The sequence below is a fragment of the Cupressus sempervirens genome, chromosome 1 (genome assembly GCF_028749045.1).
Source record: "Cupressus sempervirens isolate cs-2001-9-10 chromosome 1, ASM2874904v1, whole genome shotgun sequence".
Taxonomy (NCBI): domain Eukaryota; kingdom Viridiplantae; phylum Streptophyta; class Pinopsida; order Cupressales; family Cupressaceae; genus Cupressus; species Cupressus sempervirens.
In genome coordinates, this window is record NC_143118.1 from 629,045,845 (window position 1) to 629,071,043 (window position 25,199).

Here is a 25,199-nt window from a genome sequence, read left to right on the forward strand (position 1 = left end):
TCACACACAATTGCAAGATCATTACATTAATTTATACAAATCATCAACCTTGAAAATATCAACAAGACCACTTAAACTCTCACCACCTAATTACAAACATATAACCATGCATGATACATTATTTATATTGAACCCATATGACTATTTACTAAGACATAACACCGACCCAATTGCACACCTTGAATATAAAACATCTTCAAGAATCATGCCTTGGTAATTTGTAACATGATGCAACCATCATGTCCGCCAAGAACATGAATAACACCAACTCACCAATCGAAAATCACAAAATGTGAGCACCATGACCAATGCAAACCAACAACACAATAGGAACCCAATCCAGAAATATCCACAAGCACCATGAATTACCACAAGAACATCCACACCAACTCAAATCACTAGAATAATCAACATCATCATGTTGAACCTTTGAACACTAGCAACAACGACTATTAATAAAATAAAAAAGCTCAAGAATTTCTAAATCATATACCAATTGAGTTAAAAACACACATCAATGTCCCAAACATGCTAACTACATCTAGACAATAAAATATTGCAATGCAAGACACTATACTCTAACTATTGTCACCACTGAACAACTAAAATGCGAATCTCAACACAAAAACCCATAACACTCAAATGTTCATATTAACCTTTGAAAGATATACTGAAACATACATCATTCTAATATTTAATTCAATATAATTATCTATCTTAACCCATTCGAAAATATTTATTTCTCTTAAATTTTAGTATCTTATTCTATGTACTTAAATAATGAACAGTAATTCATTAATATATTATGAGCTTTAGTCCTAAAAGAAAGGCACAAAATAAGTATTCTATACTTTTATCCTAAATAAAGTAATGTCCAATGTTAATCAATTTGCTTCCATTAGAATATAAAAACAAAAACAAAAAGTACCTTCCATTTAATTTTTTAGACGCTTCCTTCCATTTATTTATCTTTATTAAACAAAGCTCAAGATCAAAATTATTCTCAAGCTTTAGAAAGGCCAACGAATGATGGAATAAATTTCATGGTTGATCCTACAAAGGTTTTAGAATGATTATTGTATGTTTAACTTTGCCTTTTACGAATTTAGTCTATCCATTCAAAATTTCACCACTTATAAAGTATTAAAAAATAATTGTTATTTGTTTGATATATATTTAAATAAGAAAGATTTAACAATTGAAATTGATATTTAATTTTTAAAATAAATATGATAGTTCATATTAATATGAATATAAAAAATAAATAAAGTTGGTTGGTTTTTATTTCAATTTAGATATTTGTGTTCACTTATAATAAAATAATTGTCAAGATGTTAATTTTTTTAATGATCTATTATTGATTATATTTTTTTAGCCAATTATGTGAATATAGAACTAAACATAATGTACATTATAAATATACAACTCATAGATCAAATCTAACTTTATTGTGTTAGCTAAAATTTATTTTTAGTAATTTACAGTATTTTAATTTGTGTACTTGAATAAATGATGTTTAAATATTTTTGGGATTTTTTTATATTATGAGGGTCAAGTTCTAGATGGGTGGCTTAAATGACAATGAACCAAGGTAAAAAAAAAAATTAAAAATATACAATGCACCGTTTTCCTAGGATGAAGATGCAATGTTGATATAACTCATTATATTCATTTCTAAATAGCACTCTAGATGTATTCTTAGCTACACAATGTTGAGACTAGGTACTAGCCAATTCATTTTTTTGTTAGTCTTCAAATATATTGTTCTAATAAATAAAAATGTTCATTTTACACTCTAGTCATCCCATAATAGTCATATAAATGGGTCATTCACAATTTTTTTAGGAGGTCAAATCCATAAACACAAAACCTAAATCAATGTCTCACTCACTTATATAACCTTAGATGGAAAGTCAAACAACCTTACTTACCAACTTTCATGTGAATTAAACCATTTTATATGGTATTGTATGCACTAAAAGTAACCAAGTTGTAATCTGTAACATCCATGAAATATTTGAATCTAGGTATAGTTATAAACACCAAAGAAAGCAATTCGTCATTGATTGTTGAAACAACACTAATTGTTGGCTGATATCAAAATTATCATAATTGCACAAAAATGGTAGTAATAATATAGGGGAGAAGACCCAGTAGTTGAGCACCCTAACATAGCGCTTCTCAAAATCGTTTGTAGAAATTTCAAATCACTCCCATTTTTTGATACTAGCTTACTTGGCAAGTCCCTTGCTTATAACTAAGGCTTCAGAGCCACATCATCAAATATGTTGCCACATCAACATGCTTTTTGCTAAGGTGTCTAAAACAACCCCTAAAAAAAGTGAGACCAATCATAGTGCATTGGAGACCCCTATACTTGTGCAACTGATGTGATATCACAGTACTGGGTTTTTTTTTTTGGGAAAAGCGACTCTTTTCATTCAATTATGGGTAGTCATCATTAGCAAGAACAACTTTAAAGTCACAACTATTGGTATAATCTTGTCAAAAATGTTGGATATTAAATCAACAAGTGTGGGTGTTAAGTTAACAACTCCTATCACAACCATTGGAACATGCTCAAGTATTGGGTCATCACCTGTATGTTCTTTTAATTAAATACAAAGAATTGAAAAGTTTTTTTAAAAATGGTAATACATAAAATAAATCAAATACGTTATTGTATCAAAGTAAATAAATAGAAATAAATAATTTTATATAAGAAAAATAAGAATCAAATAATCATTAAATTTATATAATATAAAAGTAAAATCAAAGATACAAAATTAACATATGCCCATACATAATTCTTTATAAATGTGATTGTGTCATCACACTTCATCATTGGCTTCTTTGCATGTTAATTATAAATGAGTAGGGTGAAAAGTTTTGTTAAGTGGTAAATACATAATAACTATCTATAGTAAGGTAAAAATATTAGTATGATACCTTAACATATGGAGGAGAGTTCAAATAATGTCACGATATTATAGAATAAAGATCAAAACTATTACACATTGATAAAGATCAAAACTATTACACATTGGCATATTTCATAGTTTGATTGATGGAGACAAATCAGTGAACAATAATTAAAATGAAAAATAGAATTGTAGAAATCATAAGTTATATATAATATTGAAAATATCATAATTTTTTCAATCAATTTTGAAACATTGTAATTTTATTATTGTACAATTTTATAGCAATTTCTTATTCTATTTTTTAACAAATCTATGAGGCTAGATCATCATTAAAAATAATATTGTTCAATTGCTTTAAAACGAACTCTGTGAGGTGCTCACAACACCATGTAGTTCAAGTGTCATTTATTTTTGTTGCAAGTGATGAGTTATTGAAACCTTCAACAAAACAATAGTACCAATGACTATATAAATACCCCTATGCCAAAGGAAACAAAATCAAATGAATAGTAGAACCCTTAATCCATCATAATCCCAAGAAAATGTCATACTACCACTACTTTTTTTATATGATGAAACTTTAAAATGATCACACATTTAGAATATTTATTCATGACTTTTATTCAAGCCAAAAAAATAAGAATAAAGTAGAAATATCAAGAAATTTTGTGATTTTAATCAGTATTTTAGGTTGCACTCTAGCATTAGAATAAGATGATTTGAAAAAATAAATATGTTGATAAAAACTTTACATAATCAAATCTAAAAAAAATATCAAATTATTATGATAAATTAATATAAGAAAAATTATAACCAAATAATCTTTCATTTAATAGTAAAATAGAAAAGGAAAATAAATATGAGAATGTCCCTTATTTCTTGTGGGAGGGTACCTGATTTGGATTTACATATGATGCTAACATTGATATGGAACCTTAAGTCAATGTGTATTTCTTCTAAGAGATTTCTAATTATATGCAAATAAAATCTACATTACTACATACCACATACTATCAAGATCGTATGCAACAAAAAAAACCTCCCATACCTCGACGTCCGTTACTTTCTAAATGACTTTATTGTATTTTTCTAGGCTACACTATTACAATCACTTGTGCTGATTGGTGCATTTTTCAATTTCTAAACTCACACAAATTATTTTACCTCAACTTCATTGGTTAATATATTTGGGTCTTATAGAAAGGATTTTAAAGAAGCACTATCCATGCTAAAAGTATCAAACAAATTATTCAATCAATTTGAAAATTCAAAGGTAAGGTAAACATAGAATTATTCATTAATTTTTTCATTTAGCTCAATTGCTAAAGTGAAGAAATCATTTCATTTAAACTTTTTTTTAATTAAAGAAATAGAATATTTCAAAAATTCCATAAAAAAAAATGAAAATATTAACTAGTAAATATTTACTTATTCTTTGATTTAATATTAGAGATTATTTTTTATTTAGTTTAGTGAAGATCTTTTAGTTTAGACTTTTTCTAACTTAAAAGTAAAATATTTCAATAGTTTCATCTAAAATAAAATAAAATAAAAAGTTTCATCTAAAAATTAATTATGACTACAACCAATTCAATTTTCTATTATAATTATAAATTTTTAATCTTTAATAAAAGCATATGTTATTCTATTTACTTAAATTATTATAATTAAGCAAAATACAAGCTACTATGTGACACTTGTTTTTGTTGTCATCATTTAGCCTTTTGCCCACTATCCATATCTCTAAAAATAATGACCTATGAAATTATGTCCTATAGTTTCATGAATATATGTATATATTTTAATTAACCTTATGAAATTATGTACTACACTTTCATGAATATATGTATATATTTTAATTAATAAAATTTGACACACATAATCATAAAACTAACATAAAATATTTCATATCGTCCCACTTCAAAATCAAGTAGGTAATGTCCCCCTCAAGACAACCTCACCCATCCCAAGCCCTTTTTAATGAGAACAAGATTTTTTTTTTAATTTGTCGGTGTTGAATACCTAGCTTGGGCTTGTTTATGATTGAGCCTTGCGTCGGTTTCTATCTAAATTCCAGCTTTTCTTACAGTGTAACATTGATCTTATCATCATATTATATAAAAATGGTTGTGAAGAACTCAATCATTATTGTCTTAAAGTCATGATGTTAGTATTATTTTAATATTTAAAAAAATACCAGTAGAGAAAATCCAATCATTATTGTATCTTGTAAGTCATAATCGTCGGTATTAATTTTTTTAACTGAGATTTACTGGCAAGTAATTCAATATTTCAAACCCAATAAACAAATCAGAGAGCTTCTTCCACCACAAAGGGATGACATGTACATCTCGGATAACATGGCTTGTGTCACAAAAGGTAAGTCTCAAATCCAATATAAATGTCACAATTCTTAATAGTTGTTGCTATGTACAGTGAGAACAAGAACAAAAGCATGGAGACAAGTAGGATAGAGAAGATACAAAAGACAAAGGAGAACTTTAGCTCTCTGAATTTTTTTTTAAAAATGGCAAATCATTCTTCCTATTAATTTAACATGGATGTCCCCTCACCTAGCTCAGCAATAACCAGTGGCCAATGCGAGCTAGGGCGAGACTAGTCCCCCATGGATGAGATCAACGGCCCACAAGATGTCTCAAAATTACTTGTCTTGTTACTCACTCCCTACTAGAAATCATCTTGAGCAAAATGTTTGACATAAAGGGCATACACAAGCCTTGTGATTCTTCTCTGCCATGACTACATTCTATCTGTAAGGTCTCAGGATTACTCCAACTCTTACCATCTTCAGTTGATATGATTTCCTCTTTCATCTCCAAATCATGTGAAGAAAGCCCTTCTGAGATTGCTCTTATGGACTGATTTTTGTTATGATCTAAGAGTGGAGGATCAATCAAAACCTCCTCAGATTCCTCATAAATTGCATTCATATATACCTTTTCCACTCCCCTTCTCTTTTCTGCCTTGAGTAACTGTGTAAGGTACAGAGCACTGCTTTGCAGTCTTGAAGTGAAATGCATACAACCTGCAAATGACTTCCATGGCCTTATCCTTCTGTAATCCCTTGCATTTCTTGTAATGGCACCCATGTGATCTTCAGGATGTACAATGTTTCTTGCATACTGTGTACTGCGGTTCGGCCTCAGGCCAATTAGGGTTCCAAGTGTGACACTTTTGTCATGGAAGAAAGACACAGAAGACTGCAATGGAAACAATATGAAACACAAGCAACAATCAGAAATATACGTATGTTTTTAATTGCATAAGAAGGGTTTTGAAAGGGCCCTGAATCCTTCTATATATATATAGCAGATGTTGAGTAACAGTTAAAAGGATTAGAGGTACCAGACCAAAAATTGTTCAGTCAAGACTGACATAACATGGCAATGGCATTTTGTTTTTGTCCATTAAACTCAATAAAGATGAGACAATTTCTTACTTTCCTGTGATACCAGATCTGAAGCACTAAATGACATGATCTGAGCTACATTTGTGTTTGTGTGTATTGCACATTTCGGTTTGTATATACTTAGAAGCTGAAGCCATAATGAGGAGTAACATCTCACCATGTGGAGACATGGAGATTGCCTCCATGTTGGACCTATGTTTTAAGAAGATGCTCAATTAGGCAGGGGAAAGTTGGGTTTTGCAAGGCAGAGTTTTGATGAAGTAAAGAAGGATGGGTCCGAACACAAACACCCAAAACAATCAGCAAGATTGTAGAATCATATATAAATATTTGCAAAGCAGATTTGGTTCTTCATTTTGCTAGGTGTAATCCCCAGATTGTATGAAATGCCTGCCTACAGTGATCCCCTGCTGGGGAATTTTATAATAGCCATACTTATAGTGGAGCTTATTGATATTGGACAAGCATCTACCGAAGAAGAAGAACAAACACTTGGCATACCCATATTAATGATACCCCTGGACAACATCATCACTTTGGATTCTTAGCATTTACCCACTGGTTAATATTGGCAGGTCATTTTGGGAAATAGCATTTGTACGCACAATTGGGTAGACACATTCAGATGTGAAACTTGGGCAGGTTGTTTAGACCAAAGAGATTGCTCATTCATAGATCTGGGCAGAACAAAAACAGAGTATGACTTTAGACTGGAGATTTCGACAATCCATCATTTAGATCGATGCAGTTTCTGGGATTGATTGTGTTTGGTGTTTTTGCATTAACTTTTCAAATCACACTCTATGATCCATCATCAGGATGAGAAGAGTGCTAGAGAAACAATATGATGGATCACAGAGTGTGATTCGAAACATGCTAAAGAAACAATAAGATGATGGATCACAGAGTGTGATTCAAAATGTTGATGCAAAAACACCAAACACAATCAATCCCAGAAACTGCATCGATATAGAGTATGACTTTGTCTACAGAAGTAGATCCCAGACAGCACAATAATGTTTGGAGATCAGCAAATCTGGTCACGTAGAATCCATGGATATTTAAACATCAGCAAACCCGACAAGACCACTGGTCAGTGAGAATCAAAGCTTAATTGAGTTGTCATTCAGGAAAACAAAAAGACCAGAATTCCGGGCAATGATCAAATTTAAGTACATTTTGAGAACATATTTGAGGAAATCAAATTTCGGCAAATTGCGGAATCCCAAGAAAAGGCTTTGAACAATAAACGCTATAGAGGATTCTTTTTGGCTTAAACAACTCTATGAAACCTTAAACATGTAATATCAAGGTTTATTTCTGAAGCAGTGAGACAAAAATCTATGAAAACCATATTCAGGGCTGAATAATCGAGTACTTTTAGTAAACTGCAAACCAAATTTAGCATTTCAATTTCGAATCGTACAACCTCTACAGCCAAACAATACACTAGAATATCCAGTCTCCAAAATCTTAGCATAAATTTGCCTTTAGAAAAAAAAAGTCCTTAAATTCAATTAAGTCACCTCTGTATCAAAATCTGATGAAGACACGGAGATTGAAGAGAAACTAGGTGTATATAAACCCAATGGATCTTGCTGTGTTCCTCTCATAGCATCCATGCTCAGATGCATTGTTTCAAGCCCAAGCGGCCATCCAGCTGAGAAAGCTCCTCCACCCTGTTACGAACCACAATCAATTGAAAAATGTTAATGAACGCATGGATCATATAATTTGATCTGAAACATTGAGGAAATAGGCTCACTCAAACTATGAACATTAAAAACTTAAGAACCCATAACTCACAATGAGAGTCAAGTTCCCACTCGATAACAACCCACAAGATTGATCAAATAAGCTCTATGCTAAATAAAAGTACCCAATAGAAAAAGAAACATTATAAAGCACTTACATGATGATTAATACTGGTAGTAGAACTAGACTCTGCCTGTATATCCATGGCAGAAAAAAGTGATCTAAAATTTATACTTCTCCAAGAAAATCCCCAATACAACTCTTCTCTGAATACAAGATATATGTAAGGGGTGAGACTACAGTTTCCAAATAAAATAAAAAGTTATATTACAAATGTATAGACTGTTATATATTACAAATGTATAAACTGTTACAGAGACTGAAGAGGTAATGGGTGATTATTGTACAATACAGTGTTTATGTAGCCGGCCGCCGGCCGGGCGTGGAACAATTTGTACTGTTCAGTTATACAGAATTGGTCCCACTGAACACTTCCATGCCATCGCCATCATTGCTAAAGCTGAAAAAACTATGATTTGGAATAGAAGGTGGGTATATATCCTGCTTTGCGAACAAGGCAACAAAATTACTCCAAGAATAAAGGCCGGCTCTCCTTCAATGTCTAAAAGACCGATGCGACCAATAAAGAGCATGCAAAAATAACCCTTCTTTTCTAGAAATTTGGGAGATGCTATGGGTAAAGTCCAGTCCAGAAACATGTAGGGATTGCAAAGTTCATTATTCCTAGAAAATTTGGAATCGCATTCGTTTTTGTTGCAATTAACGCCAAAGTTTAAGAGTATAAATCGAACCGTGAGATGATTGAGGTGATTGATTGGTGATTGGTTGCTATGTAATCTTGTTTTACACATTGAACCATTCAATTTTTTAATTATATAGATTTCAACTGAGTAATATAGGAGTAAAATTCAATTATCCATGTTACATGAACAACCTTTGACTTTTGGAATCTTATTTGTTTTTCTACAATTAACTTTATGATTTAAGAGAACGGATCAAAACATGAGGTGATCGAGGATTATATAATCTTGTTTTACACATTGAACTATTCAATTTGTCAATTGTGCATGAATCTTTAGTAAAAACTTTCAATTTAGGAAGTAAATTTAATTGATATTTTTTATATTATTGTTAGGGTTCAAGTGTATAGTTTTTAAGTCAAACTTATGGTCTTATTTTATGACTATACATTTTAGAATCTTATTAATTTTTGTCGTGATTAACTTTAGATTTTGGAATATCATTAATTTTTGTTGCAATAGACTCAAAAAATTTAGAGAATGAATCAAACCATGAGGTGATTGATTGTTAGGTGATCCCTTATTTTATACATAGAATCATTCGATTGGTCAATTATATGAATATAGAGTATGAATCTTAACCCAAAAAAAATTAATTTAATATGTATTTGATATTGCTATCACAATTCAATTGTATAGTTTTCAAGTCAAACTCATTGATCCATGTTTCATGAGTAGTGGTTCACAAGAACTTATCTCTCATGAGAATGAATGGTCCACTTAGCACTCATTGAATCTAAGAGATGCTCACAAAGGTGAAGCATTGGGTCTTCCTTGGAGTCCAATAATTGGACTCTGATGATTTTTCAAAATCATTTATCTGTGCTTTGCATACAAGCTCAGAAGATATTTAGCTCATTGTTTATATTGTTGAGTGTGGATTTTCAATTAACTACTATTTAACAAAATGAACGTCGTCAATAGTGAGTGACTCTTAAGGTTATATTGCCTTCATCCCTACACAAGATCATCAAATCATTTGATTTGCAACTAGCATATTGTAGAGTGTAGGTCCTAATAAAAAAAGTCTTATTTGTTGAGGTAAATGGCATCACTAGTGATTCTCTTTTAAGGCTATGTAATCTTATTTTGTACATAAGATCACTAAATTATTCAATTTACCAATTACTATTTATTGTAGAGTTTGAATCGTAGAGTTTGAACCCTCAATAAAGCTCCCATTTAACTAAGCAATAGACATCAACATTGGGAATCATTATATTAATACTTATTATTGATCCTAGATCTAGGCTCCTGCCTAAATGAGGGTAGTCCAAAAGCTATACAAGGAAGGATAGAAGCATGTTTTGCAAAGAAACCTCTAAGATTTTATAGATGTTAGATATTCTCTTGGTGGATTTGGGAAAGGGAAAGGAAATTCAAACAAAATTTAGGTGATGCATCAAAGATTTTGAAACATTTTGAAACTTCCCTTTGGAAACAATAAGAATTCCAAAGATCCTAGAAATGAGCACTAAATGCCATTAACTCTTCATTGTTGGAAAGAAATGCAATAACCAGATCCTAGACACGGGTTAAAGCATTCATATCTTCCCATGAGAAGCACTCATTAAGGCTCATAGGAAATGTTCCTATTATCCCACTATAGCATATATTCTAAAAGAATTGTATTTAGCAAATGACATGGTCTAACCCCATATTGCAAACATTGAATGAGTAACCAGACATGATTCAGGAATACACAAGCCTATGACAAATTATTTTTATTATTTTTTGATTGGTAATAGATATGTTTTATTTAATAATAGGAAAAATACAAGGATCAAAGCCTCAAATTAGGGCCCATACACCATACACCAGATTTCTAAAACACCTCCAAACAATACATCTTTAATGCATCTACCCACTTAAAAACAAAAATGCATAGAAGATGATATCGACCTCCATATTACACTCTATTTTTGCCTCCCTTGGTATGAGAATGGAGAGTCATATCAAATGAACCCATCTTCACCTTCCTATGCTTCTTGCCTTTTACAATGTGCCAACCCTCTTCCACACTGGTTGCAACCATTTTCCAATCCCTTGAGTCATCCATTAAATCTTGAGTTTGCTCCCCTGTAAAATCCTCTTTAGCTTGTTCACCTGCAACATCCCCCATTTTGTGGGAAAGAGTTCTAATGGGGAGCTTCTTCACTCTAGAGCTTTCATAATCTTCCAAAGCTACTCCTAGCCTACTTAGGGTTACTACTCCAAACCCCAACCTAGAGGACTCCTTCCCAATCCCCTTTCACCAAGAAACTCACCCAACAATTCAATTTTCCATCCTCTCCCTTCAGCTCACCACCTATGCACCATTTGACCCAGAATGCCAAAACTTTACCAAGTGCACCTAAAAGACCAAAATCAAATTTGAACCATCATTATGAGGTTGTTGACACATTTCCTACCATTTTGCATTATTCCTATGAGTTTCACACTCCTACAACTCCAAATTACCATATTTAGCCTTGTAGCCCTAAAAGCCCCTATTAGCCCTTCTAGAAACAAAGAACAAGCTACAACTCCCAAAAGCACTTAACAAGACCACTTGGTATCTTTAGAACTTTTATTCCCTATGACCTAAACTTGAAGATTTTCCAAGTCTTAGGCCCCTAAGATGATCATACAATACAACTTCAAAAAGGCCTCATTTAAAAAGTTTTAAAGGTAATGACGATGCATCCTTCGCCAATGGTTTCAAACTCCACTCCAACCTCCTCCTCCAAGTTATGGATCCTTAACACCCCACTCCTTCATTTCCTAGACAAGGTTGGCATGTGTCAATCCATTATTATCATCAAAACTCAAATTTAAGCTTTCATTGCACCTTGCCAATCCTACACTACTTGCCTAGGGCTCGCTTGAAAAATTAGCTACTTCCTTTGAAAAAACCCCAAAATCACTATATACACTATTTATAAAGGCTATTGCTTGATCTTCAAAAGCTATGGTGTTTAGACCAAGGAATTGTAAGCCATAGCCATTTGAATGCTAGGAATAGAAAACTGGACAGCAAAAACACAAAACTTAGATAATTTTTAAAACCTTATCAAATGATTGCTTAAGACCAAAGAAAGTAAGCACAAATTCAAAGCATGGTCCTAAGTCACTATTCCATTTAGAATAGTAGGTTATTCAATCTTTCTTTATTCGATCCCTTAATACCATGTTTCTAATCACAAAATTGCTCCACTACAAGTATTTCCCGTATAGGTGACTATCCAACCCTCGAAAATGAGTTGAAGAAGATTTAAATAGACTCCCTCCTCCATTCTAGCCTTTGGTTCGAGCCATAACTACCCAAGTAGTTCGTTCCTCAAAACTATGCAAAAAGTTGCTTATGCAATTTTGTAAAAATTACAAAGTTGTCAATACAACTTTTTCAATTTTACACATTGAGCCTTCAAACTTGGCCAATCTATTTCCAAACCTTCTAAAATGACCTTAATACACCTAAGGAACACTCTTACACACATCTTGCCCCTATTAAGGCATTTTTCCACATTTTGCCTCTTTGAGCAATTTTTAAGTAATTTTTCCTATCAAGACCTAATAGACAAATTTTGACTCACATTCCAAATCCTACCTATCCAAACCTCCTAAACCTACCCTAGGACTTTATTCCTAGTCCTTACTACCTCAATGGTTGGTAAGACCATTTACAAACCAAAAATGCAGTAGGGTTTTACATTTACCCCAATGTGTTCCTACACCATTCCCCCCCTGCAAGAAGAAGACTAAGGTAATGTTGGAGAGAGAAATTCCTTACTAATTCCATGCTTCTTTAAATCACTCTCAATAATCCAAGTGGCCTCAGCTTCTAGAGTATCCAACCACTTCACTAGATGTTCCTTGTAGACCCTATTTCTTGTACTCTTCTTCACCCTAGAACCCAAAATCCTCTCCACCTATGGTTGCTTCTTTTCAAGTACTTACAGGTCTGAGACATCTTCACTTAGTTCTTCCTAATACTCTACTTCATCCATCTTATGAACCTTATAAGGAATTAGATCTTTGACATTAAAGATGGGAGAGATAGCCATGTCCTTGGGTAAGTCCATCTTGTAGGCATTGGGTTTGTACTTCTCAAGTATCTTGCATGGACCAATCCTCTTCATCTGCAACTTACTTGGGATGCCTTTTTGCAACCTAGCTTTGTTTAGATAAACCATCACCAAGTCTCCTAATTGAAACTATGACTCTCTTCTCCCCTCATCCTTCTTCTCCTTTAAATTTTGATTTGTCTCCATCAAAATTTGTTTCACCTGATCATGCACTTCTTTCATGGATTGAACAAAATCATCAGCATGCCCTTTGATGTTGGCTTGGTTTGGTAAGTCCCTTAGCTCTAGATGCCCCTTGGATGAGTCCCATACACTAATTGGAAAGGGCTTAACCCTGTTGTTCTATTATTACTGTCATTGTAGACAAATTTAGCCTAAGGGATGGCGTGCTCCCAACTTTGCCCATACTCCTTGGTTATGCACCATAATAAGTTGCCTAGGACCCTGTTGATGAGTTATGTCCACTCATCTATTTGGGGATGGTAGGTAGAACTATGAGCTAGATTTTTCCCAAGCCTCTTCCATAGGGTCTTCCAAAAGTGTCCCATAAACTTGACATCTCTGTCAGCAACTATGCTCCTTGGTAAGCCATGTATCCTAATCACCTCGTTGAAGAATAAGTTGGCAATATTGCTTGCATCATGTCTTGTCTTGCATGGGATAAAATGGCTCATCTTCTTAAACCTATCCACCACCACAACACACTATTTAACCCTATCCTACTTCTTGGCAATCCCACTATGAAGTCCATCTTGATGCACTCCCAAGGCCTATTAGGGATAGGTAAAGGTTGGTAGAGTCTTGCATTTGATTAAGTTCCCTTTGCCTTCTAACATATGCCACACTACTCCACATACCTCCTTACATCCCTTTGCATCTTGGGCCAATAATAGAACCTCTCCACAAGGTCTAAATTCTTATTAAGACCAAAGTGTCTACTCATGCTCCCATTGTGCTTCTCTTGTATGAGATTTTCCCTCATAGATCCCCTTGGGATGCACAACTGTTGTCCCTTGAACAATAACCCATTGTGCAAGGTGTATTCAATAGAGTCACTATGAAAATGATTAGCAAAATCAGTACATACCTTGTGGGCTTCTGCAAAATTAGTGTCTTCCTCATATAGATCTTTGAATCCATCCAAGCCTATGATGTACAATTGACCTCCTATACTTTCAACAACCTCCTGCTCAAAGCATCTGCCACCTTATTGTTTGTCCCCTTCTTGTGCTTGATAGTGAAAGTGTAGGATTGTAAGAACTCCATCCATTTTATGTGCCTCAAATTTAGCTTCTCTTATGAATTGATAAATCTTAGGATTTGGTTATCTGTGAAAACCATAAACTCCTTAGGGAATAGGTAATGCCTCCACTTCTTGAGAGCTTGGACAAGTGCATAGAGATCTAGATCATATGTTGAATACCTTATCTCAGCTTCATTAAGCCTCTCATTGAAAAATCCTACTAGTTTGCCCTCTTGACTTAAAACTACCCCAACTGCTATGTTGCTAGCATCACACTCCACCACAAAGGCCTTCTCAAAAGTAAGCAAAACCAATATTGGTTGTGTTTCCATTTCTTTCTTCAACTTCTCAGAATTTTCATCTATTGTCTTGGTCCATGTGAACTTTGTCTTCATGCCTCCTTTGATGGTGTCATTCATTGGTGCACAAATCTCACTAAACCTTCTCACAAGCTTCCTATTGAACTATGCTAGACCACGGAAGCTTCTAACCTAAGTAGCAGATCTAGGACTAGGCCAACTCAAGATTGCCTCCACCTTGTCCTTGTCCATCTTTAGATTCCCTTGGGATACTACAAACCCCAAATACACTAGCTCCTCTATAATGAACTTTCTCTTCTCTAGGTTTACTGTCAACTTTTCCTCTTGGAGTTTCCTCAACACCAATTCGAGGTGCTTCATATGTTCCTCCTTTGTCTTGTTGAAGATGAGAATGTCATCTAAGTATACAACAAGAATAACTCCTGTGTGGTCTTTCAAGACCTCATTCATGAGTCTCATGAAGGTGATTTGTGCATTGGTAAGACCAAATGGTATTACCAACCACTCATAGAGACCCTTAGTAGTCTTAAATGAAAACTTCCATCCATCCCCCTCTTTCATCCTAATCTGATAATATCCACTTTTGAGATCAATTTTGGAAATGTACCTAGCTCCACCTAGACAGTCCATTAAATCCTCTATCCTAGGAATAGGGAATCTATACCTAATTGTGATTCTATTAATTGCTCTAGAATCAATGCACATTCTCCAGTTACCTAGCTTTTTAGGTGCTAGGAATAATGTTACAATACATGGGTTGATGCTCTTCCTAATCAGCCACTGATCAAGCAACTATTGGACTTGCCTTGCAATCTCCTTGTTCTTCGCTTGGGTCATCTTGTATGCAAATTTGTTTGGTAGTGATGCTCCTAGTATGAATTCAATTTGATGACTTTTGTCTCTCTTTGGAGGTAGTGTTGGTGGTGCTCCATCACAAATGATATCTTTGAATTGATCCAATAAGTTTTGTACCTCTACAAGTATAGGTGTTGGTAAAGATGGCTTCTCCTCCTTAGGCTTCACTATGATGTCATACCCTACTCCTTCACCTTCCTTCAAGTCCTTGAAGAACTCTTTCCCACTCATCAACAAAGTCTTTGTAGTAGCCTTATCCACCTTATCTTCTTCCACTACGGACTGGATCCTATAGGTGACCCCATCTTTCTTGAAAGAATACTTGTTTTCCTTCCCATGATGTATTGCCTTCATGTCATACTTCCAAGGCCGACCTAGTAGCAGGTGGAAAGCATCCATGGGGAGCACATCACATAGGATCTTGTCTTGATACTTCCTAGTAGTAATGTTTGCCCAAACTTGTTCATTTGTTACGATAAATTCTTCCCTTTGCTCAACCAAGTCACTCTATAAGGACACACATGTGGTATCTAAATTAGTCCAAGTTTTTGTATTGCTTCCTCTGATAGTACATTGTCAGTAGACCTCAAGTATATGATTACCTTTCATACCTTCCCTAGTATCTTGCAAGTAGTTCTAAATAGTGCTCTTCTCTACTTGGGTTCATCCTTTGCTAGCTCCTTAACCAAGACTCTCCTCAACATGAGGTTCTCACCCTTCTCTACATCAAGATCCACTTCTACTTTTTTACTGCCTTCCTCTTGGATGTATATGATTTTCTTCTCTCCATAGGATGATGATTCCTTCTTTGGACATTTGAAGTCAGGGTGCCCCAACTTTCCATAGTTATAACACTTCATATTGTTGAAGTGTGAGCCTCTATTGTTGTTTTGATATCTGCCTCTACCACCATTGTTGGATCCTCTACCTCTACTAGAGTCTCCTCTTTGACTAGTCTCACTATCCTGCTCATTCCATTTAGGATCCCATAGCCTCTTTGCTCATTATTCCTTCCATTTGAGCCTACATTTGAGCCACCTCTGAAGTCTTTACCTCTACCTTTATTTTTGGAACTTGTGTCCCCTTTCTTCCTTAGCTTATCTTCCACTTTCCTATCCATTTGAAAACAATTTTGCAATGTGGTGAGACTAAAAAAATTCAACTCATCCTAAATAGACCATTTAAGGTCATTCAGATACCTTTCCACCTTGATGCTCTCTGCCTCCTATACCCTTGACCTTAGAGCCAACTTTTGGAACTCCTCAGTGTAGGTAGCTACATCAAGATCCTTTTGTCTGTGATTATGCCTCTACTTGTGAATCTAAATATCATAATCTTCTGGAAAATAGGTTTATTTTATCTTTTCCACCATAGCCTTCCAATTAGCTATAGGTTTCTTCCTTCACTCTCTCTTTCCTTTTGCACAAACTTCCACCATGTCAATGCTTGACCTTTCAATATAGACTTTGCAAATCTCACCTTTTGGGCCTTTGTTGTCCCCTCACATTTGAAGTAGTTCTCAATGCTCTCAAACCATTCTAGGAGCACCTCTACATCCATATCATCCTCTAACCTCACTTTCTCTTTACCCTTGTTGAAGTCTTCATCTTCCTTAGCTTGGGTTGCATCTTCCTACTCCTTTGTCTTATTATTCATCTCCTCTATGGCCTCATCAAGGACCCTACTCTTCTCTTCTATCAGCTTCTTTTTCTCATATACCTCCTTTACCAAATTTATATTGGATCCATCTTTGAGGATCCACTTGACTCAGTGGAATACAACATACCACCACAAGCCACAATCTTATGGCTTTGATACCACTTTTATGGGGAGCTTCTTCACTCTAGAGCTTTCTTACTCTTCCAAGGCTACTCCTAGCCTACTTAGGGTTACTACTCCAAACCTCAACCTAGAGGACTCCTTACCAATCCCCTTTCACCAAGAAACTCACCCAACAATTCAGTCTTCCATCCTCTCTCTTCAATTCACCACCTATGCACCATCTGACCTAGAATGTCAAAACTTCACCAAGTGCACCTAAAAGAACAAAATCAAATTTGAACCATCATTATAAGGTTCTTGACATATTTCCTACCATTTTTCATCATTCGTGTGAGTTTCACACTCCCACAACTCCAAATTACTATGTTTAGCCTTGTAGCCCTAAGAGCCCCTATTAGCCCTCCAAGAAACAAGGAACAAGCTACAACTCCCAAAAAATCTTAACAAAGCCACTTGGTGTCTTCAAAAAATTTATTCACTATGACCTAAACTTGAAGATTTTCCAGGTCTTATGCCCTTGGGATGACTGTATAGTATGGCTTAAGAAAACCCTCATTTTAAGGGTTTCAAAGGCAATGACAATGAATCCTTTGCCAATGGTTTCAAACTCCACTTCCAACCTCCTCCTCTAAGTTATGAACCCTTAACACCCCACTCCTTCATTTCCTAGACAAGGTTGGCATGTTCCAATCCATTGTTATCATCAAAACTCCAATTCAAGTTTTCGTTGCACCTTGTCAAGCCTACATTGCTTGCCTAAGGATCGCTTGAAAAATTAGCTACTTGCCTTGCACAAACCCCAAAATAAATATAGACACTATTTATAGAGGATATTTCTTGATCCCCAAAGGCCATGGTGTCTAGACCAAGGAATTTCAAGCCATAGCCATTTGAATGTTCGAAATACAAAACTAGACAACAGGAACACAAAACTTAGATAATTTTTAAAACCTTATCAAATGATTGCTTAAGACCAAAACAAGTATGCATAGAGTCAAAGCATGATCCAAATCCATTATTCCATTAAGAATGATAGGTTATTAAATCCTCTTTCTGTATTCAATCCCTTAATACCACATTTCTAATCACAAAATTGCTCCACTACAAGTATTGTCCGTACATGTGAATATCCAACCCTTGGAAATGAGTTGAAGAAGGTTTAAATAGACTTCCTCCTCCATTATGGCCTTTGGTTTGAGCCATAACTACCCAAATAGTTCATTCCTCAAAACTGTGCAAAAAGTTGCTTATGCAATTTTGCAAAAATTACAAAGTTGTCAATACAACTTTTTGACAACTTTTGCAATTTTGCACACTGAGCCTTCAAAATTGGCTAGTCTATTTCCAAACCTTCTAAAATGAACTTAATAAAATTTTGCAAAAATTACAAAGTTTCCAATGCAACTTTTTGACAACTTTTGCAATTTTGCTCACTGAGCCTTCAAAATTGGCTAGTCTATTTCCAAACCTTCTAAAATGAACTTAATACACCTAAAGACCACTCTTACACATATATTTCCCCCTTTTAATGGATTTCTCCACATTTTTCCTCCTTGAGCAATTTTTAAGCAATTTTGCCTATCAAGATCTAATAGACAAAATTTGACTCACATTCCAAATCCTACATATCCAAACCTTTTAAACCTACCCTAGGACTTTATTCCTAGTCCTTATTACCTCAATGGTTGGTGAGACCATTTAAAAACAAAAAATGCATTAGGGTTCCACCTTTACCCCTAGGTGCTCCTGCACCAAGTTCATCCTTTCACCTCATCATCACCCACTTCTTGGGTCTAAATTAGAGTTTTTCTCTCTCTTACAAATGGGGTTGCAATCCCCTCATTCATGTTAGCCTCCCACACACCAACAAGTGCATCCCTAAACTCATTGAATTTTGTGGGTTGCTCAACTGACATTTTAGGAGAAAAATGTTTTTGCTCCCCAAAAGTTACTTGAGCAAAGCTCATTTTATGCTTTGCCTTTTTCTCCATGGTATAGTGTTGGGCAGCAATATCCTTCCACCATGTTGCTTTCCTCCACACTCCTCCCTTATCGCACTTGGTTGCTAGATGTCTAGTCTAAAAACACTGCCTAGATTGAAAGGGAATGTCATCATAATCCACTGGTTGGACCCAACAACCGCTTGAGGTTTTAATCACAATCTTTGTTGGAAGCTCCATCACACTATCTATTTCCACAAGTATTCGAGCATAGGTAGAATGAAGCAGATTTGAAGAACTCTCATCCACCATCAAAAATTTCCCTAAAGCATCACCTACAACTTCAAGACAAGAATCGAATAAAAAATGTAAGGGTAAGTTTGGCAGCCTCACCCAAACTGGAAAATGCTCGAAAACCTCCTTTGCTGCATTGAAATATGGATACCATGGCTTTAACATAAGTGGAAAGTTATTTTCTCAACACCATTGATAATCATAGAGGGTCCTATTTTTATCTTCTGCAAACTAAAAAAAAACAATAAATAAGCCTTCAGCTACATGGTAAATCTTTACATAACCTTCTAGAATAGGCTTCCATCAAACTGAAATCCACTTGTGAATATCAATCAACTTTTTCCAAAACCCTTTGAAATGACCAATCAACCCAAGATCAGAAAAAACAACCATGTTGTGAATAGCTTCATCTTCTAACTTTTCCTTCAAAACCACAGAAAAATTCCTTTGTGAGGGTATGACGGCCATATCTGTTTTCCTTTTGACAAGTTCTTGTCTGTGATTTCTTGCACCCTTATCTCACATCTCGTCTTGCTCACCCTTATTCAGCTCTATCAGCTCTATTGACTAAGCCTTATTACCTATTTGAGTCATCACCTAGGAAGGGCATCACATTTCAAACTCACAAAAATTTGACCTCTCCATCCACCATTTCAAATGATCTGAGTCCAAATATGTCGTATGAAGGTTAATGGAGGCTCCAAAATCCTTTTGTCTACCATTCTTGGCACTCACAAACCCTGCATTGCCACCATTATAAGAACCACCAGTTTTTAAGAAAACCCTGACCACAAGAACTTTTATGCAAAGTGTCATACATGACCCAAATTTGATTAATTAATAAGTTTTCCGCTTGTGACAAATCATAAGAGCATGAAATAACAAATAATAGCTATCATTTGGTATTGATATAGAGCCTTGAAATCGTTTACAAAATAGAGAAAAATTCATAGTGCCAACAAATTGGGCATAATATAGTATATATCCTCTGTTGATTATGTAAAAATTACAATACAAGGGTCTAAAAGGTGAAATTGTAACTATTTCTAGGTGTTATTTTATATAGTGAAAAAAATCCCATAATAGAAGTTATGGATCCAACTCCTTCAGATTGGATAGAAAAAAAATTCTTTATTACAATGTGCCCATAAGAAATCCACCAACTGAATCTCAAAAATGAAACTAAGAAGGGCATTGGATTTGTGCTAGGTGGAAGCCTCATCATAGTAGTTTTTATAACTATCTTGTGTGTGTCAATTTCTACATGTCATTATTCTAATTTCACACACATGGTATGGTTGCCACTTGTGCCCTTTTCAACTACTTAACCATCATGAGGGAATAAATTTATAGCTCCATTCACAAGAATTCAACACTTTTTTGTGCATGGAGGTAGTCTAATTTTTTTTATCAAATTTGCCTCGAGATTCATAGCTAACTTTAAAAGAGGCACTTTTTTCCTTTTAGGATGTGAGCCTTATAGCTCCAATGTTGATTGGATTAATCACAACTTGGGCACATGGTATGTTGGTAGGGTTTATTAAGAGTGTATCTTCCCTTATTCCTTAAAACCTTGTGTTGTTGACATGTGGCAATTTCTACAGTGAACACACATTGAAAAGTAAAGGATTTTGAAGGAGGGACCCATGGACTTGGAAAAAATGGTCCCATTTTGGTATTTTTCTACCCCAACTTCATAGGGTCATAACTTTTTGCTCATCCCTTAGAATTTAGATTAGAAAACACTGTTGGAAAGCTCTATGAGAGATCAACAATTAATCCCTCAACACCATGCCATTAGCACATCTTGTTAAGGGATGGATGATAGTTTCAACCTCAAATTTCACTCTGAAGACTTCTAAAAATGCACTTTTATAGGAACATAGAAAAATACCAAAATTTTGAATTTTCATTTTTTCTCAACCTATCACTTTCGCACTACCTCAAATCACCCAAAATGCCCTTAAAAAACTTAAGATGAAGGTTGTAGTAGATACCATCTACAATTATCTTAAAATAATGTTAAGCCAATTACCAGTTTAATTAAATATTTACTAATGACACTTTACGGTGAGAATAGAAAGTTAGGTCTCAAATCTGTGAAAGTCTATGGATTGAAATGAGACCTAGAAACAAGTGCCCATTTTCAAAAATTGGGCACCTAGCATTGTTTGATATCCCAATTCATTTTCAAAAGTTGGGTACCTAATTTTAAAAATGGACAACCATTTTGTGGGATTCCCGAACCAAAATAGGTGCCCATTTTAAAACAAATTGGGCACCCGATTTGTTAAAAAATGAGCACCCTATTCTAAAATGTATTTAATCCCCCCTTTTATCTATTTTTTCTCATTTTCTTTTGAGCAAAAATGGGATCACAATTTAAAGTGGATGGGAGCCCACTTTTAACAACCCCAGTGACCCCCCTTTTTTTCCCATACCAAGTATGTATAATTATTTCTTATTATCTTATTTCATTTTCTTTTGTTTTTGGTATTAAAAAAAATAGATTTATTTAATTATTTTTGTTTTTTGTTAATTACTTTTATTATAAGTATTTATAATCTCCTTTCATGTAGTTTTTAAAATGCTTTTATAGAAATCATTAATTTATATTATATAACACAAATTAGAAAATGAATTAACAAAAATATGAATAATAGATTTAATACATGTAGTGCCTCTCCCAATGGATTTTTGTAAGTCATCACCAAAGATGCAACCCTGATGATCTTGCTTTGTGATGTTTATGTAAAAGTGAGTGATGTAAATGGATTATTTCAATGCAATTAAATAAATGGTTAAATTAGGTGATTTAATGCATTTATTGCTTCACCTATATTATTATATGTAATTGAACTTGATTGTATAGTTTAGTGTGCAAGAATTATGTCCCTAGTAGTGGCATATGGAGTTAGTGATTTTGTTGTTCATATCTAGCCAATATCGTCTATGTATGGTCCTGTATCCTATTTAAGTGATTTAATTAAACCCTCTGGTGATTTAATAAATCTAGACTCATTCGCATTATGTGATTAGACCTATGAGCGTGTCTATGCATTTAGAGGTTTACATTTGTCATGAAAGTTATTAAAGAAATTCTGTGATTTTGGTTTAAGGGGAATTTTGGGTTTTATTTAATTTAATTTAATTCTTGACAGTTTTGTTTTAGTTGAATTCCAATTACTTGGAATAGCCTATTCTTATTTGGGTTGAATTAGGGTTTAACTGTGTGACCTAGTTATTTTCCCTAATTGATTATTCACTCGAAAAGTGAATAAGTATCCAAAAAGGAATTTTATCCCTGACTTCTCACTTTTTGAAATAGAAATTCAAGAGCAAATTTCAAATCCTCTTCATGAGGAAATATTGTTATGTTCTTTGTGGGAGCTACAAGTGTGGGATCATCGTGAGATTGGTCTCGTTGGGTCCATCTCGGGGAGACCTTGGATTGCCATGACTTTCAGAAGTTTTCACAAGGTTTTTATTTTATTTCTCATGTTTCTATGTTTGCCCTTTTGGCTATGAGGTAGGGCTCTTCCATTTTATTATTTCAGCTTTGTTTATGCTTCTGTCTTTGGTAATCATTTTTTAGGAGGTTGAGAACTAGTGTTCCCCTCTGTTTCTGTATGCTAACTCTACTTGACTATGCGAGTATGAGCATTTCCCTATTTTTCATGATGGGGGTTTGGAGTTTTGCACCATTATGCTAGTCATTTTTTCATACAGACTCCAAACCTAGATTTTATTTGATATTCATGGCTTTTGTGCCCTAAGACCAAATAGGTTCTAATTTTGAAGTTTTTGAGTTTTGAAGTTTTTGCCTCAATTTGTGTGCCTCCAAGTTTTCTTAGGTTTTCTTGGCATGGTGTTGGTCATGGATTTAGATTATCCATAGGATGTCTATCTAACCATTTTTGCATCCTTATATTTTCATTGGGATGTGTGCCACATCCATACTCTTGACTTTGTGTTCGTTTGAGTGATTTTGTATCTGGTGTTATTGTTATGATCAAACCCTTGTTATTATTTCATGGATGCTAGGATTTGTGTAGAATCCATACTCATGGATTAAGGCTGGTTGATTGAGTTCATGGTGTATGGTTTGGTTGCATCATTGGGATTCGCATAGAACCCATACAACCGAATTGAGGTTGGTTGAGTGAGTTCATGATGTATGGTTTTATTGTTCATTGGGATTCATGTAGAATCTATACTCCTAGATATAGGCTGGTTGAGTGTTATTTTGCTTGTGTTCTCATCTAGCACTTGTTTTATGATCTTTGTGTTGTTGGCACGCCAAACACGAGCACGTGCAAGTGCATTTTTTGGGTGCTTGTGAGAACTAAACTCTAGGATATAGGCCAGTTGAGGGACTGTTCATTTGAGAGTTGGGTTGGGAACTTGCATTGCCTTTGGGCACTTATCATGTGATGAGCATGGGTATGTAAGATAGACATGTGGAGTGGCTTCTCTCATGTAACCTGACCTAGAAGTGGCTAACAAGGTAACATGAAGAGGTTTTAACAAGTGATAACTAAATTAATAAATGGGTACCAAAACTTAATAAAAGATAAGATTTTAGAGCACTTGGCCTCCCAATGGATTTGATCGAAGGTGTGTGTGTTTGACCTCCTGAGGGAGTTGATCAAAGGCATAGTATCTGGCCTCATGAGGGAGTTGATTGAAGATACATTTTGATTCTGGGCTCCCAAGGGAATTGATAAAAGGCTTGAAGTACTTGCACTACCTAATGGAAAGTAAGGACACTCCACTCGAGCCCCTACATAGTTATCCATAGAGGATCTGACCAGGACTTGTTGTATTACATTATCTCATGATCTTGGTTTCTGTTCTCCTTATTGTCTAGCATGAGTGTTAGCCATGGAAGTTTTCTTTATGTGTGTTTTTGGTTGGATCATTATCTCCATCATCACGGTGGGAGTGGACCTACGGATTTCACGTGGTTGGGAGGTGTGGCTACCTTACTGTTGGGGACCACTGTACAAAGACAATCTAGTTTCCAGTGCAACCAATGCTTGATATTTCACTTGGTATTTTAGGTTTTTGGAGTATGTTTTCTTGTGATTTATGCTTTAATTGGAATGCTTGGATATCATGTTTAGATGATGTTACTTTTATTGATGCATTCCTTATTATGATGTTAGCATTTGGTTAGATGATGTGATTCACTCTTAGTTGGAATATCTATTACTTTATTGGATTAGCATGTTAGATCTTCTTATTTTTATGATGTTATTACGTTGTAGTAGTGACACCCTCTTAAGACAACTCTGACTATCTAGTTGGCAGTTTGGAATGTTATGCACGAGGGATGGCTAGGGCCTTTGAGGTCTTGTGATGTTATTATGGTTGGGAGGAACTGTGCATGAGTTTTAGTTGCGTTGGTGCTTTGATGTTATGTTTTTCCTTCATATGATGTTTGGTTTATGAACCATGTATGTACATTGTGATGTTGCTTTCTGCATGTTCCTTTATATGTTTTTATAGATTAGATGTTAGAGTTATTTGATTTCTTTTGTGCTCTCAAGTGATCATTCCTCAGTTTACATGGATCCAATACTCCTTAGTGTGGAGGTTTCATGTTTTTACACTTTTTTGTCTTGCCTCGTTATTGCGTTATTGGCATTCCTCGCCTGGGAAGGGTAGTTCCTCACGTGAGAATGTATTGTCTTGCGTAGACATACATTCTCCCTCACACAAGAATGCACTTCCTCACATGGAGTGTGTACTTCCTCACGCGGCAT

The 25,199-nt window shown here is 34.7% G+C and overlaps 1 protein-coding gene across 3 annotated transcripts; it reads right to left on the minus strand.

Annotated features, from left to right (window-relative positions):
• Positions 1-5,289: 5,289 nt before the first annotated feature.
• Positions 5,290-8,845, minus strand: LOC149579492 (uncharacterized). Of its 3 annotated transcripts, none has more exons than XM_089833182.1 (4): positions 8,517-8,845; positions 8,267-8,375; positions 7,881-8,033; positions 5,290-6,145 (listed from the first exon to the last, which is right to left on the minus strand). In XM_089833182.1, the coding sequence occupies exons 2-4, from the start codon at positions 8,312-8,314 to the stop codon at positions 5,603-5,605; spliced, it is 744 nt and encodes a 247-aa protein (XP_089689308.1). In that variant the 5' UTR covers positions 8,315-8,375; positions 8,517-8,845; the 3' UTR covers positions 5,290-5,602. The 3 variants fall into 3 exon arrangements, with proteins under 3 accessions (XP_089689308.1, XP_089689300.1, XP_089689317.1); XM_089833174.1 differs by having other exon boundaries at positions 8,522-8,844; XM_089833191.1 differs by lacking the exons at positions 8,267-8,375; positions 8,517-8,845 and adding an exon at positions 8,161-8,234.
• Positions 8,846-25,199: the final 16,354 nt, after the last annotated feature.